The following is a 16,645-nucleotide window of genomic DNA, read 5'->3' as shown; positions in this document are numbered from 1 at the left end:
AAGATAAAACGTGTCTAGAAAGTCACAGGAGCCACTGTCTGGCACTTAGAGCCCCAGACCCCAGTTTCCCCGAGGTAGCCCTTGGATCTAGCAGCACCCTCTTGACATGAGTGCCACTGCGGTGTTTCGAGGCCTCCGGCCCAGCCCTGAGCTGCTTCTTCTGGGTCTGCTGTTGCTGCCAGCTGTGGTTGCTGTCACCAGGGGTGAGATTGGGTGAAAGGATCCTTGGGGCAGCAAGACAGTTCCGAGGCCTCAGGCGCGGGGAGGTGAACTCTGACGACACCAGTCCTACGGTATAGGCTTGCCAACCGCACCGCACTACCCATCTGCCCTCTGGGGGCGGGGGGTTGATGATGCTCTAGCCAAGGGTTTGGAAAGGGTCCAGAGGTACCACTGGCCGATGAAAGGGTCACCACTATCTCTTCTACTCCCCTCTTCCTCTCCCCCTTTGCCCACAGCTAGTCCTGAAGAAAGCGACGGAGATCTTAGCTGTGTGTGTGTGAAGACCAGTTCTTCCAGGATCCATCTCAAACGCATCACCAGCCTGGAGGTGATCAAAGCAGGACCCCACTGTGCGGTTCCCCAGCTCATGTGAGTCTTGCCCACACCCCACCCCCAGGCCTGTCCCTCTCATCCTCTGCCCAATCCTTCCAGTCTCTTTCCTCCTTCCAACCAAGTTTCTGAAAAAGTAATTTCTCCACCCCCCCCCCCATGTCCCTCCCGACAGAGCCACGCTGAAGAATGGGAGCAAAATTTGCCTGGACCGGCAAGTACCTCTGTATAAGAAAATAATCAAGAAACTCCTGGAGAGTTAGGTACGAGCTGCCTAAATGTGCAACCTGTTACATGGGATTCCTGGAGTCTTGTCTACTTTTAATGTAACTGCAGTCTTCTGATGTTTTATTATCCTCGAGATTTAAATAAATGCATTGAACCAAGTTGTCATAAAGCCAAGCTATTTTTTTTTGTAACGAAGCCAAAAGTCGTGGTGACAGAACACGAGTACGAAAACATCTCCAAGACTTTAAGCAAACATTATTTTGAAGGGAGGTTTGACCTAAGAACTGAATTTGCTCGGCATTATGGCTTACGTGGCAGCTGATGAATACTTGAATATTTATTTAATTCCCTTGTCTCACAGTTACACTTTAGGTTTGCATTGTAATTAGCTTTGTAAAAAAAACATTAATGGCACTTAACATAGCCTTTGAAAGAAAGTACCTAAGTCAAACTTTGATTCGATTTTCTTAAGATCGTCATAAAAATAAAAGTGATAGGTTAGAATGAATACACAGTGCTTATATGTTGATGCCTTCAAGCAATCATATGAAAATATCTTTCTTTTTATGATTTCTTGAGGGATGTTCATATTTCAAAAATATTAAAATAGCTCTTATTTCATATTATTGCCTATTGGGGGGAGGGTCTTCACCTGGCAAACTTGAGTCCTACTGAGCTATTCATTACTGCCTAACTGTTGCTCTAAGCATGTAGATGTCTTAGGTAGACTTTCTGCAGGATTCTTTGGCTCAGAAGAACCTTATTTGTCCTTCAATTTTCTTTACTATCCCCTCCTGATATGGTATGCTATGCAGCCACAGGAAGCAGGAGGAGGACCAGATGGATTTTGTGCTCATACTTCAGAAGACAAATACCACACACTGGGGAAAGAGGAAGATGCTGTGATATGTGTATACGGATTAGATATCACTTACTCTCTCCTTCATCTGGTCTCATAAAAACCTTTGCAGATTCTTAGAACCCTATTGGATAATCTAGAATAAGTATTTTAGCTCAAAACCTTTCATACATCTGTCAAGCCTTTTTGTCATTGAAATAACATGTAACTAAAGCTACCACAGCTGTCAGGTGATGGGAATTTGGGGGGTCAAATTATTGTTCAAGTTACTTTAATGAACAGGAGGGCAGACTCTAATGGGCCCAAGCAGAAGATATAGATACAAGTTCATGAGTGGTCACAACCTAACATGAGGGTCGTGTTCAACCTAACATGACAGTGTAGAGCTGTTGGCTTAAAAGCCTAAGAGAAAACAGAGCATGTGCAGTTGAGTCCTTTAAGGAAGGGGATAGATAACTCTAGAATGACAAATACATGAAAACAGTCATAGTTTGTAGACGCTTCCAAGGGTATCCAAGGGGGAAAGGAGAGAATACAGTTAGTGGTCTTGGTAATCACACAATTAGTTTTTGGCGATTTTCGATTTCAATGACACCTTTAAGGACGGTTGCTTAATTATCTTTTCCAAAACGCAGATACAAGCATGGCGCTTGCCTTCATAAGATGTTCAAAACCAAAGTCTTCAGCCCGGCACCCGAAGCTTTACCACTGTCACTTTGCCCTTGTGCCTTATTGCCCTCTCTGTGAAGTGGGTTATTGGGTGGTGTATGAGAAACATTTGCTGTGGCTCCTCACGTGTGGTATGGACTGGAAAATGAGTTCAATTTTATGGCTATCACCATTGTTCTCAAAACACCATTCAAGTTAGCTTAAAGTGGTAAGGCATTCGGGAGGGCAATTTTGAGCGGGAGGAAAATGTCAGCCACACTTAAAGTTCTTCGAATGGAATGAATTTTGAGAGAGAGAGAGAGAGAGAGAGAGAGAGAGAGAGAGAGAGAATCACTGGAAACGAGAATAGGGTGAAATGACAGTGTTTGCTCATTTTCCTTTCTGACACCTGGACTTCAGTGTGTCAAAGGGACCAAACCAGTTTTATAGTGTTGAGTAGTGGTGGAGTGCTGGGGTGCTGGGGTCTCATATACTCTTGCTTCATGCATCCTGAAAGCACTTTTAAATAGCTCGTTTTATAAGCAAGAGCATTGGAAGAGGATTTTTGCCACCTGGGAGATCCCACAGTAGGTGGCAGGGGCAGCAGTGGCGGCAGCAGCAGCAGCAGCAGCAGCAGGGACAGTGGCAGCAGCAGCAGCTGCTGCTGCTGCCTGCCTTTGAACGTTTATGGAATGATAGAGCTAAACTGCCCTTGAACTCCCCTGTCCCCAGCCTCACCACCTAAGTGGCAGTTGGAGGCAATCAGCAGAAAACATCTACAAGCTCCTCCCTCACTGCAGTCACGGACCCTATCAACCAAACAAAACCACACCAGCATGTGTTGCTGTCCACAGACCTTCCTTTTTGTGATCTTTACTTTTCTTTTACTCCCCTTCCCCCTTAGGAGGCTTCTGTGGTTGAACCCAACTTCCTCTATAATGCACGGTGCACTGAGGGGTGAGCTGGTTTTAAAGATATCCACTCTCGTTTTCTTTAGAGGAAAAGAAATCAGAGAAAAAAGGCAAAAAGTTTTAAACCTGAAATTTCAACAGAAAGCCTGGTTCAACAGATAATTCCTTGGCCTGGGGATGGGGGAAGGTTTAACATGATAAACCCTGGTGGTCTTTTTCACTCTTGGTAACAACAGAAACCGTCAAATAACAAAACCATAATGTGTTTCTATCATTTTATAAAACACACATGGTAAACCAAGGCAGGGGAAAACCAAACTTTTAATGTAATAAGTTCGGATCATCTTATAGAATCATAATTTGAAATAACTGAAATGTATCTGGCTTCTGATTCTGGAGGTTTCTGCAGGTGAATAGACTGCATCTGCTGAGGGTCTCCTTGAAGCATCATAGCATTCTGTAAGGAAAAAAGAAAGAGAAGAGGAACAAGATGACAACAATAAAGGAGGAGGAAGAAGGAGAGGAGGAGGAGACAGGAAGAGGAAGGAGAGGTAGTGTGAAAGAAGAAGAAAAAGACATCTCCCGGGGAGAGATAGAGACCACTCTGACCTCATCCCTCCCAGTGAATCTTCTGAGATAGACAGGCCTCACAGTGTGATCAGCTCCTAAGCCCCGCCCTCTGGGCACTGTTGCCCTGGCGATTAAGTTCCCAGTGCAGAAAGAGGGTGAAGAGACCTGTTCAAACAACACTAAAGCAAACTTCCTCTCTGAGGCAATATGACGTGGGGATTATTCTGTCACTAAACACATTGTTATCCGGCATCTGTGGTAAAAGGAATGCAACCCGAAGGAAGCACAGTCATCAGGCAGGGTTAGAACAATCAATTCTACCTCACAGCTGTATTCGAGAATCGATATTCATTCCCCAGGAATTCTGGGGAAAACTAAAGAGGTTGTTAAGAGATGAAGAATGAGGCTGTGTGTGAATTCCTTTACCCTCAGAATAGCTGCATCGTAACCGTAATCCATTTCCACTTGAAATTAGTCCGTGGGCATCTGGTCTCTTCCCCATCTTCCTCTTCGTTTTTGATACAGATGGACACCTGACCAGAGTACCAGCTCTAACTAATACCCATCAACTAATAATACTAGCAGGAGACAAACAGTAACGGCGGCGAGTCAGTAACAGCGCCCACAGTTGAGGGTTGGAGACAAAACACACTACAGACAGAAAGACAGAAAGACAGAGAGACAATGGAACAAAACGGCACTGTTTTCAACTGCTGACCTTGTTATGTTCTGAGGGCTCACCAAGTTACAGCATGGGACACACCCTTCCCCCTGGCCCTGCCCTGGTTTGTGTGGGGCTTCCGTTCAGGTCACATTGGTTACTAAGACATCTACCACGCGTTCAGCGTTCACGCATTTGCCCAACCACATCCTCCGAGCACTTGCCAGGATGGTAACTCTCACTCGGAAGGCAGACGTTTGCTTGCTCTGCTTAACATAGCTCCTTAAAACAAAGCCAGCCCACCCTTTCTTGACTTCCCCGGTAGTTTCCACAGAGCAAACCTGAATTTTTAAATGTCTATAGTGTCCTAAACTATTCCGAAATGTCGATCCAAGAGCTAATTCAGTTGCAAATCAACAATGCTCCAGTCCTTTGGAATCAATAACTGACCAAGTTTCAAAACTAGCCTGAGGGTACGCCTCCATGAAGCCCCTCCCACTGTTTTCCCCATTCCCTTTCTTTTTACCTCAACAAGTAAGCTTTCATTAAAAAGCTGTTGAACCTCACAGTCCCCCACCTTCAGATAGAGCCTAGAAGCCAAAAACCATCAAAGATAGTTCTGATCAGAAGTTGGAAGGTAATAAATAGTTTTTAAAATGTTGTAAAGATACACGTAAAAAATCTAGTTTTTATGGTGATTCATACTTGTAATGGTTAAAACTTAGACCTTTATATTATGCATGCAAGCTCATATTCAGATTTCAAGTTCCCTAATTTTATGTCTGTTATATCACTCACAATAGTATTTTCATTTCCAAGAAAATCTCTTATATAATATTTCTCTGGAGAAATTTTCTCATTTCTTTTCTGTTGTAACTTTTTGGCACCTCTATTTTTTTGCCTCCTATAATGTGAGGACCACCTGTTCCAGGTTAGGAGACAAACGTAAGGATTGGGGTCTATATGGGTTCAATTCTTGCAAAGTACATGCCTCAAGAAGTACATGTTTAATTGAGGGTGAATTTGCTTACTGTATCAGACGACGTGATTTCTGTGTGTAAAAAGTTCCACTTTTGATCTATGAAGATTTCATTGATTCAAGTGGAGTGTTAATGAGAAAATGATGATGTCAACACCAACTCTTCTTTTGGTTTTTCTTCATTTACAAAGCCAAGCGATTTTGATTCAGTTATTCCCAGGAGTCTACTCCTGTTGATCTACCAGTGTTGGCCGGTTCACAACATGCTTCACTCTTCTGGCAGTTTCTGCAGATGAACCAGACTCTGACTATCTACTGGGAACTTGGCGTTTACGTCAATGTTCAGCTGAGTTTGGAGAACATCACGGCAAATTGTCTTTTCGTTTTCCTTCAGTTACAAGAAATACATGAGAGATTCAGACAGTGTGATTAATGCTGAAAGTAAACTGTTTAATCCTATGAAACACGATGAAGTGTCCTAACTAAGGCAAAAGATATTTTGGATTTTGGGGTTTGAGTAAGTAACTCAACAACAACAACAAAAAAATCCAATTTCCTTTCCTGAAAGCTCTCTGGTAGAGCATTCGGGTCTGTTCATTTCATTTGGGTGCTGTTCTAAGTAGATTTAGGAGTTTGCAACTTTAAATTTATAAAAGTTGCAAAGCAATACAGTATCCATGAACCTTCCCCAAGGCTTCTCCACTGTGGACACCCAGCATTATTGTGGGTGCCACGGAGGACAAGTTAAAGAAACAACATGCACACACAGTTTTTGGCTGAATCTAGACTTTATTTGGATTTTGTTTTTAGTGTCTTCTTTCTGTATCAGAAGCCAATCCAAGGTACTGTATTGCAATAGCTTATAACATCTTCAGAGTCTCTCAGTTTTTCCTTACCTTTTATGATTGTAATGGTTTTGAAGGACATTACTCAGCTTTATTGTTTGTATGTGGATGGGGAGGAAGGAGAGAGAGAGAGAGAGAGAGAGAGAGAGACAGAGACAGAGACAGAGACAGAGAGAGACAGAGAGAGAGAGAGAGAGAGAGAGAGAAACGGAGAGAAAGGGAAAGGGAGAGACTGAGACAGAGACAAACACACAAAGACAGACAGAGATACACACAGAGACAGACAGACTGACTGACAGACTGACAGATTAGATTCAGCTATTACTTTTAGAGGACCATGCCTGCCCTTCTCTGGAGGTCATAGCAGTCAGTACAGGATGTCTTACTGATGAGGGCTCACTTCATTGGCTGGTGAAGGTATATGCTTCCAAGCTTCTCCACAGAAAAGTTACTGCTCTCACAGACCCTGGCAACTTGAGAAAATATGAGAAGCTGCATCATTGCTGTAGAAGAAAAGTTATACAGTTCCTGAAACCCAGCTATGTTGTGTGCTTCCTTCTAGAATACGCAAGATTGTATCACTCAGCTGAGTTTTTAAATCACTGCTCTCCTGAAATTATGAATTGTATATCACAGAGCTTTTTGTCTTCCGGTTTGATTTCCAGGCTCAATGGCACATGTTAGCGAAGTAACCTAACCTCTTGGCTTTAGTTTCTTATTTAAAATTCCAGAAAGATAACAATAATATTTGCCTTATTGTTTTTATAAATGAATATGCCAGCATTTGTAAAGTGCTTAGAAGAAGATAAAATAAACCCTGTGTGCCTTGGGGTGGCTGTAAGTATTTGCTAACACGACTCTCTCTCTCTCTCTCTCTCTCTCTCTCTCTCTCTCTCTCTCTCTCTGTGTGTGTGTGTGTGTGTGTGTGTGGTGTGTGTCTGAGTGTGTGTGTGTACTAGTTTAGTAACAGAAACAGCTTGCTTCATGTTTTCCAGAATCCTGCAAGCTGTTACAGCTATTAATTTATCAAAGGGTAGAAAATTTCAAGAACTATTTATGCTTATTTCATACTCAAAAGTTAAAATGTCAAACCCATTGGCTGACAATTGTCTTGCCTGCAAGATATGCTCGTACACTCATGGCAAAAGCTTGTGGGAGTAACCAACCGCGATCTGATTTGGCTTAAGGCCCACTCCATGAGATGGAATCCGTACCTGACACTGCTTGGGTAACCAAGAAACTAAAACTAGCTGGCTCAGGGACAGGGGTAAAAGCAAATACTACTGTTACACACACACACACACACACACACACACACACACACACACACACACGCAGACAAACATACACAATACAATGCACAAACACACAAACATACAGACACACATAGAGAAACACACAGACACACACACACACAGAAAAACATACTACACACAGACACACACAAGACACATTTACAGACACACATACAAACATTCTCACACAGAAACACACACAGAAACACACACACACACACACACACACGTGCAAATCCATCTAAGTGCACCGTCTAGTAGACTATATGGCCATTTCTTTTAGAAATCGCTAGACACGATTTACTTTACTTTTTCAGTAAACCTCTGATTAACTTTTAATTTAGAGCTTTTCAACATTGTTAAATAGGGTGTTGCAAGCCTGTAATACCAGCACCTGAGTGGGTGGTCCAGCAATTTTACCACAAGTTCGAGGTCGTCCTAGACTGTATAGTAAGTTTCAAGCCAGATTGGGATACAAACTCAGATCTTGCCTCAATCATCCAATCAATCAATCATCCAATCATCAATCAATCAATCAGCCAGCCAACCAACCAATTGATCCTTTAATCTTTTTTAAAAGTTGGCTTGAGAACGTTTCTACCTCCATTAGTAGCTGGTGCTGTTTTGGTGTGCTTCCTGTGTAGAACTGGAGCTCTGGGGATGGGGAGGAAAGGAAAGGAGAGGGCAAAGTCCTGGGGTACACATGCTAGCCGTAACAGTGCACACCTTCTTAGCCTTAGCATCTAGCACAACACCACTCTCCAGTTCACCACCCCACTCTTGTCCAAGGTTCTTGTTCAGTGATGCTCTCCTCCAAGCAACAGTAACAGCCAGGAGTTTCAGATGCCGAGCCTACGGCCTTGATAAGAACATTTTGTTTTAGGGTATGCCTCTCCATCTCGCCATCTTCAAGGCAGTTACTAATAGCTTGGGTCAATGAATAATAGAAAGAGATTGGTGGGAAAGAAAACCCAGAGAATTCATCTTTCTGTTAGATTGTATTTGTCTTTCACAGAAGGAATTATGATATAGAGGCAGGAGATCTCTCTCTCTCTCTCTCTCTCTCTCTCTCTCTCTCTCTCTCTCTCTGTCCCTCTCTGTCTCTATGTCTCTGTCTCTCTCTCTGTCTCTCTCTGTCCCTCTCTGTCTCTATGTCTCTGTCTCTCTCTGTCTTTCTGCCTCTCTCTCTGTCCCTCTCTGTCTCTATGTCTCTATCTGTCTCTGTCTTTCTTTCTGCCTCTCTCTCTGTCCCTCTCTGTCTCTATGTCTCTGTCTCTGTCTGTCTCTGTCTTTCTGCCTCTCTCTCTGTCCCTCTCTGTCTCTATGTCTCTGTCTCTCTCTGTCTTTCTGCCTCTCTCTCTGTGTCCCTCTCTGTCTCTATGTATCTGTCTGTCTCTGTCTCTCTCTCTCTGTCTCTCTCTCTCTCTGTTTGTGTGTGTGTGTGAAAATGTTAAAATCAAGCAAATCAAACAAATCATTAGTTGTCTAACTAAGATTCTAGCTTTGAAACCTCACCGAAAAAAAACCTCCAAACAAATAAGAACAGAGGCAGAAAGGGTGCATACAAACGAGGACTGGGTAGAAACCTCAGTTCTCCTAGCTTTCTCTGAACTGCAAATCCTTCAGCCCCAACTGTCAATTATTTTTCTCTATTGGCCTCTCGCCACCCAGTGGCGGATTTCTACCTTCAACTTTTTCTTCCCTCTCGCTGCAGTGCTTTGGAGTCCCTGCACCTAAGTCACGCCCGCAGGGGGTCACTCTAGCGCTTGCACACTCACTGTCCTTGGGGAGGGGTCGGGGAGCGGGAAAGGGGGCACTTGAGTCAGAACTCATCTCAGGGTCCCGCAGTGGGCAAACAGCGAAGGAGGGAGAGCCAGTAGCACGCATGTGTCCGCACACACTCATTCCACGAACCCAGGGGTGGGGCCCTATCTTTCTTCTGACACAGGGACCTGGAGCTGCGGGAATTTCCCCAGCCTGAGGCTCCGGGCTCTTCCAGCCATCATGTATAAAAGGGGTTCGCGGGGCCCTGGAGCCCCAGATCGCGCCAGGGCACTTGGCACTAGCTCCCGCGCTCCAGACTCCAACCACACTTCAGCCCAGCGCCATGGCCCCTCCCACCCGCCGGCTCCTCAATGCTGCACTGCTTCTGCTGCTTCTGCTGATGGCCACCAGCCACCAGCCTTCAGGTGGGACCCCAGGCTGATTTTCCCGGCGGAGCCTCAGGTGGGCACAGTCACCCACAGCGTGGCTGACCCAGTGTCTTCTCCTACAGGGACTGTTGTGGCCCGTGAGCTGCGCTGTCAGTGCCTGAAGACCCTACCAAGGGTTGATTTTGAGAACATCCAGAGCTTGACGGTGACCCCTCCAGGACCGCACTGCACCCAGACAGAAGTCATGTGAGTGCCTCCCTGGGTAGCCTCTGGCATTGCCAGAATAGCCCAGAACCCCCTGCTGCCCCATGCTCACCCCAGCGGAACCTCATGCCATATAATGATCCCCACTTCTCTCTGCAGAGCCACTCTCAAGGATGGTCAAGAAGTTTGTCTCAACCCTCAAGCTCCCAGGCTTCAGAAAATCATCCAGAAGTTACTGAAGAGGTGAGTGGTGTTTGCTTACACGTTGTAACCCTCATCAGAGTACGGCTTCTGTCTCTTGAAAATCATATCAGGGAAAGTCACAGAACTACAATCATGATTATTAATTATCATCACAATTATAATAACCGTTCTGATAATTAATTAGCCTACTGGTGGTGCCTGATATACACATATCTCCACGAAAACTTATTATCTGTGTCTTTCGAGACATTTTATCTTAAAACTTAATCGAAACAAAGCATAGTAGTACTTCATGAGTTAAGTGAGACCTGGTGTGACAGACAAGGTGCTTCAATAGCTCTAGTTTTGGGGACCCCAGATCCTGACACTATCTCCATCCTATAGAAGGGCATCTGCAGGCCTGAGGTGTTTACTCTGTGGCAGAGCCTTCATAGGCCAAGGTCACTTAGGCCAGGCTGTCCTCGGCAAACTAAGGAGAACGAAGAATGCTGTGCACCTAATACAGACATCTTATTTTCTCCTGACAGTGACAAGTCCAGCTGAGCTGGGAAAGGGGGAAGTATCTTGTACGGTGATGGAGGACCTGCCTCTGAAGCAGAGCAGCGATCCATCCAATGCTGCCTGGATGAGCCTCTGCCTGCTTGCTTTGAACAACTCCTGAGAGTTTATACCTATTTATTTCCCCCAAATTCTATGTTAATATTTTACATGTAGAAAAAAAAAACCCTAAGTGTATAATTGAATCTACTTGCAAGATTGCATCTTATTTAAAGTTTATTTAATGTCAGGTCTAAGTTTAACCAATCCTTATTCTTAATTTGAAGGTTAAAGGTTTCCAGATCCCCTCAGGGAATTGTATTAATATTTCTGAGGCAATTTTCCCCGGCTGACCATTTTGATGGCAGCTGGGGTAGTCAGGAAACAGACAAAGAAGGTCGTCTCAGTGTAGGAAGAGTGTATGTGCACATCTAGTTTGCAACTTTACAAGGTTAGCAGCTAATCTTATTATTTATTGAAGTGGTTTTTACAGCGTCACAGGAATGATCGACTTTGTGTTGGAGCTCTAAGAATTGTGATGTACTATATATTCTTTAGACATGATGACTATTTAATGCCTCTTTGTCTTAGAATGGAGAAGTTTAAATATTTATTGTTATTTTTACAAATAATTTGAAAATAAAATATTGTAAAATAGTGCTTGTTCTGTTTCCCTGGAGGGCTGTGGCTAAAGGTTAATGCGATGATTTATCTCACTGTTTCTCAAGTTTTCTTCCTCTTCCCCAGGCATTTAGTTGGTTAGAAAATTAAATCACAGTCTAAGTCATGGCTCTGTTCATGTGGTGGTGGCTCTGGATCCCCACCCAAGAATGTACTTTTCCCAGGGCTGACTCAGGAGAATCCCCACCTCTCTGCTCTAGTTCCAGGGCATGTGATGCCCTCTTCTGGTCACCAAGGGCAACAGGCACTCACATGGTACACAGACATACATGCGGCCCAATCATCCACCTGTACACAGACACAAACACACACAGACACACACACAGACACACTGACACACTGACACACACACATATACTCACACCTAAGAGTTGAACATATATATATATATGAAAAACAAGTTCCCTGCTACCTTGTCACCCGTTTGTTCCTTTAAATATGCACATTCTTGTAGAAAACTAAATTTGCTAAGTAATTTTTTTAACAACAAAAATTGAAAATTGGCAATTTAATGAATTTTTTTTTGAAACTCAACTTGTGTCACCAGAAGTAGAAAAAGTCAGTGGCTGCTGAATACTTCACTTACAAAAGGGTCTGATAGTTGGCTTCAACTTTCTACCTTATTATGTATGAAGTTACTCCCCACTTAATGCTTACATTCTTTATATAAGTATGAGACCTACTGGATACTGGTATATGCATTGGGTTCGACTACATTAGTCTCACCATTTTTGTGGTTCTGAAAGGAAGAAAAGCTTATAAACTAAACAGAAATAAATTCACTGGAACCTGTCTAGAAGCTCCACGAGGCTAGGCATTCCCTCCCTAACTCCAAGTGACTGGATATGGGAAAACATGTAGAAGAGGAACCCTAAGGGTTCAGCGAAGCCATAATTCCTAACTAAGACCCTCTAACACTGGGCCTTGTCCTTCAGGCTCCTATGTCCTTGTCAGTAGAAATAAACATAGGGTACAGGAAGGACAAAAGACTGGTGAAAACTAGGTTTCAAAGAATCAGATTGACTTTGGCGTGAACGTCAATCTTATCTTGGGCAACTCTCTTGATTAAGAAGTGGGACACAGGACGTGACGGGGTGGTCACTTGTTGAAGGTAGCAGGAAATGAAAATGAGGCAACAGAACCATTTCGTGAGACTGGGCTACCGGAAACACCAATGGCGGCATGGATGGGGCTCCTGAGTAAGGTTTGGGGTGGGGGTGGGGGGCTGACACTACCCTGTCCTTGGGAGTGCTCCGGAGGAACTCTCCTGAGACCAGCAGAAGTAATCAAAGAGCTATCAGGGATGGCAGAGGTGAACGCTCACCACAGCACGACGTGGTAGCCCTGAAGAACAAACCTTCACATAAAGAGTAAGAAAAAGAGCCGATTTAGTCACTGGCGGTGATGCTCCACTCCACGTGCCCTCGATCACTAACATTTTAACTTAAGGCCCCTGTTCTCCTGCCTGTTTTCTGAGGCGTCGTCATCTGACGTAACATAGAAAAAGGGAAACCATAGGAAAAGCAGACATAACAGATGGTTTATGAACTCGCAGAGAGGAAAAATCTGTGCTGCGAGGCCCTCAAAAGCTTCCTTCAACCCGCCGGAGCAGAAGGCGGTTAGCAGACGAGGCGTGCGTTCTTTCTCACCTTATAGTGTGTATGTTTTGCTGAAGGATATTCGGCCGTTTAACTTTACTCTTAGATGACTTAAACGAAGGAACAACTCTGACGAGTATTTCATAACTTTCCAAGTACGAGAGGTGGTTTCATTGTCCACGAGGCTACCTCGCCCTTGCTGTTTGCTCTCCTCTGAGTTCTGCTTTCTCTCTCTGCTTTTTCCTGCGATAAGTCGTCTTTCTGGGTTCTGCTTTCAAAAGAAACTGAATTTACACACTTAGGACTACCAGAAACAAGACCTTAAAATGAAGACTTATGTAATTTATTAATGAGTAGACTGCCTGAGACTTGGGGGCTGGGGCTGGGGCAGAGAATGTGAAGTTGGGAAATGTATGCAATCTGGCCGGAGGTACACATGGGATCAGCATGGTCAGGGTAGAGCGGCACTCCATGGGCCAGTTTCAGCTGGTCTAAAGTCCACTTGAGGAGCTGTTTGGAGTGTTTGTATTCTTATTATGAAGGAACTATGAAACCAATTTAAACCACGAAATCAAAGTTGCTCTAATTTCTGACACACTCAAAAGTTGCCTAAGAAGCACTGTGTTAATCTTTGAGCGCCCCTCCCATTTCCTTTCTGATTTTTGGCTACATTTAAAGCTGAAACCTGGACCTGGATCCTTAGTCCCCCAAACAGAGGAATGCAGATCTACCAAGCCATAACCAGGTTCCCATTCTCCAATAGGTTGGTACCTTACTGACATCTATCCTCCATTTAAATACCATTGAGTGTTTGCCTATGAAAATGTGAGATGGTTAAACTCACTTCCATTGTTTTCAGCCATCATTTGAAAAGGAGATCAGGAAGCCTGGAGAAGTGAAATAATAAATGAAATAAAAATTTAATATTTTGGCAGCTAGGTTTAAGTTTGGTTTCCATAATCTAAAACTCATTTGATCTCACTTCTTAAATTTCCACTATTTCTCATAGTACCAAGCAAGGGATGAACCCTTTAACACACAGGCCTCTGAGGGACACCCAAGATCTAAACTATAGTAAACACAGATTCCCCTTTGGGTTTAATTCTTTTTTATTTTATTTTATTATTTTTTTTTTGGTCTATCTCCAAAGCAAGCTGTGACATTCTTAAGAACAAAACTCAATTTAAATCCTCTTTCAATAAATAGTGTCAACAAAGAGTCCTGATGTGGAATGAATGCTCAATGAGAATGAGCAAGAAGCCCTTTTATTATTTAATCCAAGTTTGTCTTTGGAGTATATCAGTCCTCTTGTGCTCATAGATCCCATAGCTAAATTCTATAGTAGATTTAACTGTGTCCCCTTAAAACTCATCTGCAGAGGTCCTAAGCTCCAATCCTTCAGAATGTGAGCTTATTTGGAGATTCAGTCTTTAAACTAGCAACTGATGTGATGCTAACTGATGTAGTGGAGAACCGAAGGAGACGTTGCCATAGGAGGATTAAATGGGGAGGGGGACGGAAGACAAAGGTAAAGGAGGGAATATGAGGAGAGACAACAAACACTGAAGACCGTTTGAAAAACCATATAGAAACTTCCATGTAGATACTTCCTAAAATACATACACGTATGAAAGGAATCTAAAGGGATTGTTTTGAGGAAGGAACTGGGGAAGACAATGCCCCAACTAGATTTCTTATGCCATTAAGCAAATCCTCCAGTGCCAGGAATGGGTTACATCTTGTTGAGTCATTGGTCCAATGGGCCCAAGGGAACTCCAAAAGCATCACAGGCCATTGCCAAGGCTGTTGGTTACCCTTCACAAGTGACAGTAATGTCCTATTGCAGAAGCCAACACTAACACGGGTAGCTGAACACAGAGACGTTGAGTTGGTACCTAATTAGAAGCCTTGCTCTATTGACTAGCATTTGTGCTACTGGAAGATGCTCTGCTCTCTACTAGGGGAGAAATGTCATTGTCCACATCCTTCAGCTACAAATCTTGTCACCTGTGCTACCCAAGAGCAGTTGGCCAACACAGAAAAACTCAATGGTATTTTTGTAGACTTATGTCTACACTTTGTTAGAGAACTTTTTTTGTTTTTATTAATCTTTTGTTTATTTATTTGGTTTCTACTGTTTGTGAGTGCGCACACACACACACACACACACACACACACACACACACACTGTTTTGTGGGTTTGTTTCCTTGTTTGTTTTTTAAGGAAGGGAGGAAAAGGGAACAGAACAGTGACCTGCCTGCAAGGTACACTGGTGGAATAGTGGCACCATCATTAAGGGAGTAACCAATCAATTTCTGATCGGATTTAAGGTCCAGTCCATGGGATGGAACATGTCATACATGACACTACTGAAAGGAACAAGAACCTGAGACTACACAAATCATGAGCCTAGGAGACAATCTACTATTATGCTAAAAAAGCATAGCATCAAAGTAACTTCCAATGACACGTTGCTGTGCTCATATAGTGTTTTGCTCAACCCTCACAGAGAGACGCTTCTTGCCGAAGGTGGGAACTTAACAGAGACCCATGACTGGACAATGTGAGAGTGAGAAACTTTGGAACACTCCATCCTAAATAAGACAGCCTTTCCCTCAAGGTTCAGGGATCTGTATGAAGAGGAGGCATAAAGATTGTAAAAGCCAGGGCTGACGATTGTCCCCAAGCAGTGTCTTCCAGACACAACAGAACTGATGCACCTATAAAGCCCACAGAGACTGTAGAAGCACACAAAGGGCCTACAGAGATTCAAGCTGGAGGGGAGACCCAGCACTGAGAGAAGAGAGTGGACAAGAGCTCCCACCTCTAGCTAAGTAGCTAGCAATTGATATACTCTGGCGACAGAAGAAAAAAATCAGTTTTCTCCAATGGAGTCTTAGTAGGGATGTCAACCATACTTTAGGGTAGGTCCCATGCCCAAAAGCAGTTGGCCGACATAGAACAGACTCAATGGTATTTTTGTAGACTTATATCTACACTTTGTTAGAGAACTTTTTTGTTTTATTAATCTTTTGTTTATTTATTTGGTTTCTACTGTTTGTGAGTGTTTGTGTGTGTGTGTGTGTGTGTGTGTGTGTGTGTGTGTGCATGCGCGCACACGCATGTTGTCTCGTGGGTTTGTTTCCTTGTTTGTTTTCTAAGGAAGGGAGAAAAAAGGAACATGAAGTTGGTTTAGTAGGGAGATAGAGAATATCCGTGAGGAACTGGAGAAACAGAAAAACATGACCAAAATATATTGTATAAACTTTTTTCCATTTAAAAATATAAGCAATTGAGTTAAGGTAAGTTAATGGGATGAGCTCTAATCCAATATCATTAGTGTCATGTAACAAGGGAAAATTCGGTGATAGAAATTCATACAGAGAAACACTATTGTGAACAAGAAGGCCACCACCAGTATACTAAGTAAAAGTGCTTCGGGCATTTCCTTTCCTTGTAGTACTAGAAGAGGACTAACCCTGTCCATGCCTTGATCTTGGACATGAAGTCTCCAAAAGTCAAAACATTGCTGCTCTTTAGGTCAGACAGCCTCAGGCTGTGATAGCTCCATTTTTTTTGTTGTGTATGCTAAAACAAGGAACAGTTTATTTTATAATTACGATCAGTTACCTGCTTAGGAGTGAGGAGAATAAATCTATAGTCTTTTGCTACTTAATTAATCTTGAAGCCCAAGGAAACATATGCACACTAAGTCCCCA

The 16,645-nt window shown here is 43.3% G+C and overlaps 2 protein-coding genes and 1 long non-coding RNA gene across 3 annotated transcripts; 2 read left to right on the top strand and 1 right to left on the bottom strand.

Annotated features, from left to right (window-relative positions):
- Positions 1-34: 34 nt before the first annotated feature.
- Positions 35-949, top strand: Pf4 (platelet factor 4). The gene is given in 3 exon segments (NM_001007729.2): positions 35-203; positions 459-591; positions 728-949. Coding segments are annotated over 3 exon segments (318 nt in total). The 5' UTR covers positions 35-106; the 3' UTR covers positions 816-949.
- A 2,552-nt stretch (positions 950-3,501) lies between these two features.
- On the bottom strand, positions 3,502-4,486 carry LOC102549742 (uncharacterized). The gene is made up of 2 exons (XR_015637318.1): positions 4,195-4,486; positions 3,502-3,655 (listed from the first exon to the last, which is right to left on the bottom strand). It is a non-coding gene; the product is annotated as an uncharacterized LOC102549742 (long non-coding RNA).
- A 5,096-nt stretch (positions 4,487-9,582) lies between these two features.
- Positions 9,583-11,303, top strand: Cxcl3 (C-X-C motif chemokine ligand 3). Its single transcript, NM_001394590.1, is given in 4 exon segments — positions 9,583-9,737; positions 9,824-9,947; positions 10,065-10,148; positions 10,637-11,303. Coding segments are annotated over 4 exon segments (306 nt in total). The 5' UTR covers positions 9,583-9,655; the 3' UTR covers positions 10,653-11,303.
- Positions 11,304-16,645: the final 5,342 nt, after the last annotated feature.

The sequence above is a fragment of the Rattus norvegicus genome, chromosome 14 (genome assembly GCF_021556685.1).
Source record: "Rattus norvegicus strain SHRSP/BbbUtx chromosome 14, alternate assembly SHRSP_T2T, whole genome shotgun sequence".
NCBI classification, from domain to species: domain Eukaryota; kingdom Metazoa; phylum Chordata; class Mammalia; order Rodentia; family Muridae; genus Rattus; species Rattus norvegicus.
Note: the sequence above shows the minus strand (reverse complement) of the source record. Positions and strands in the feature narration are given on the sequence as shown.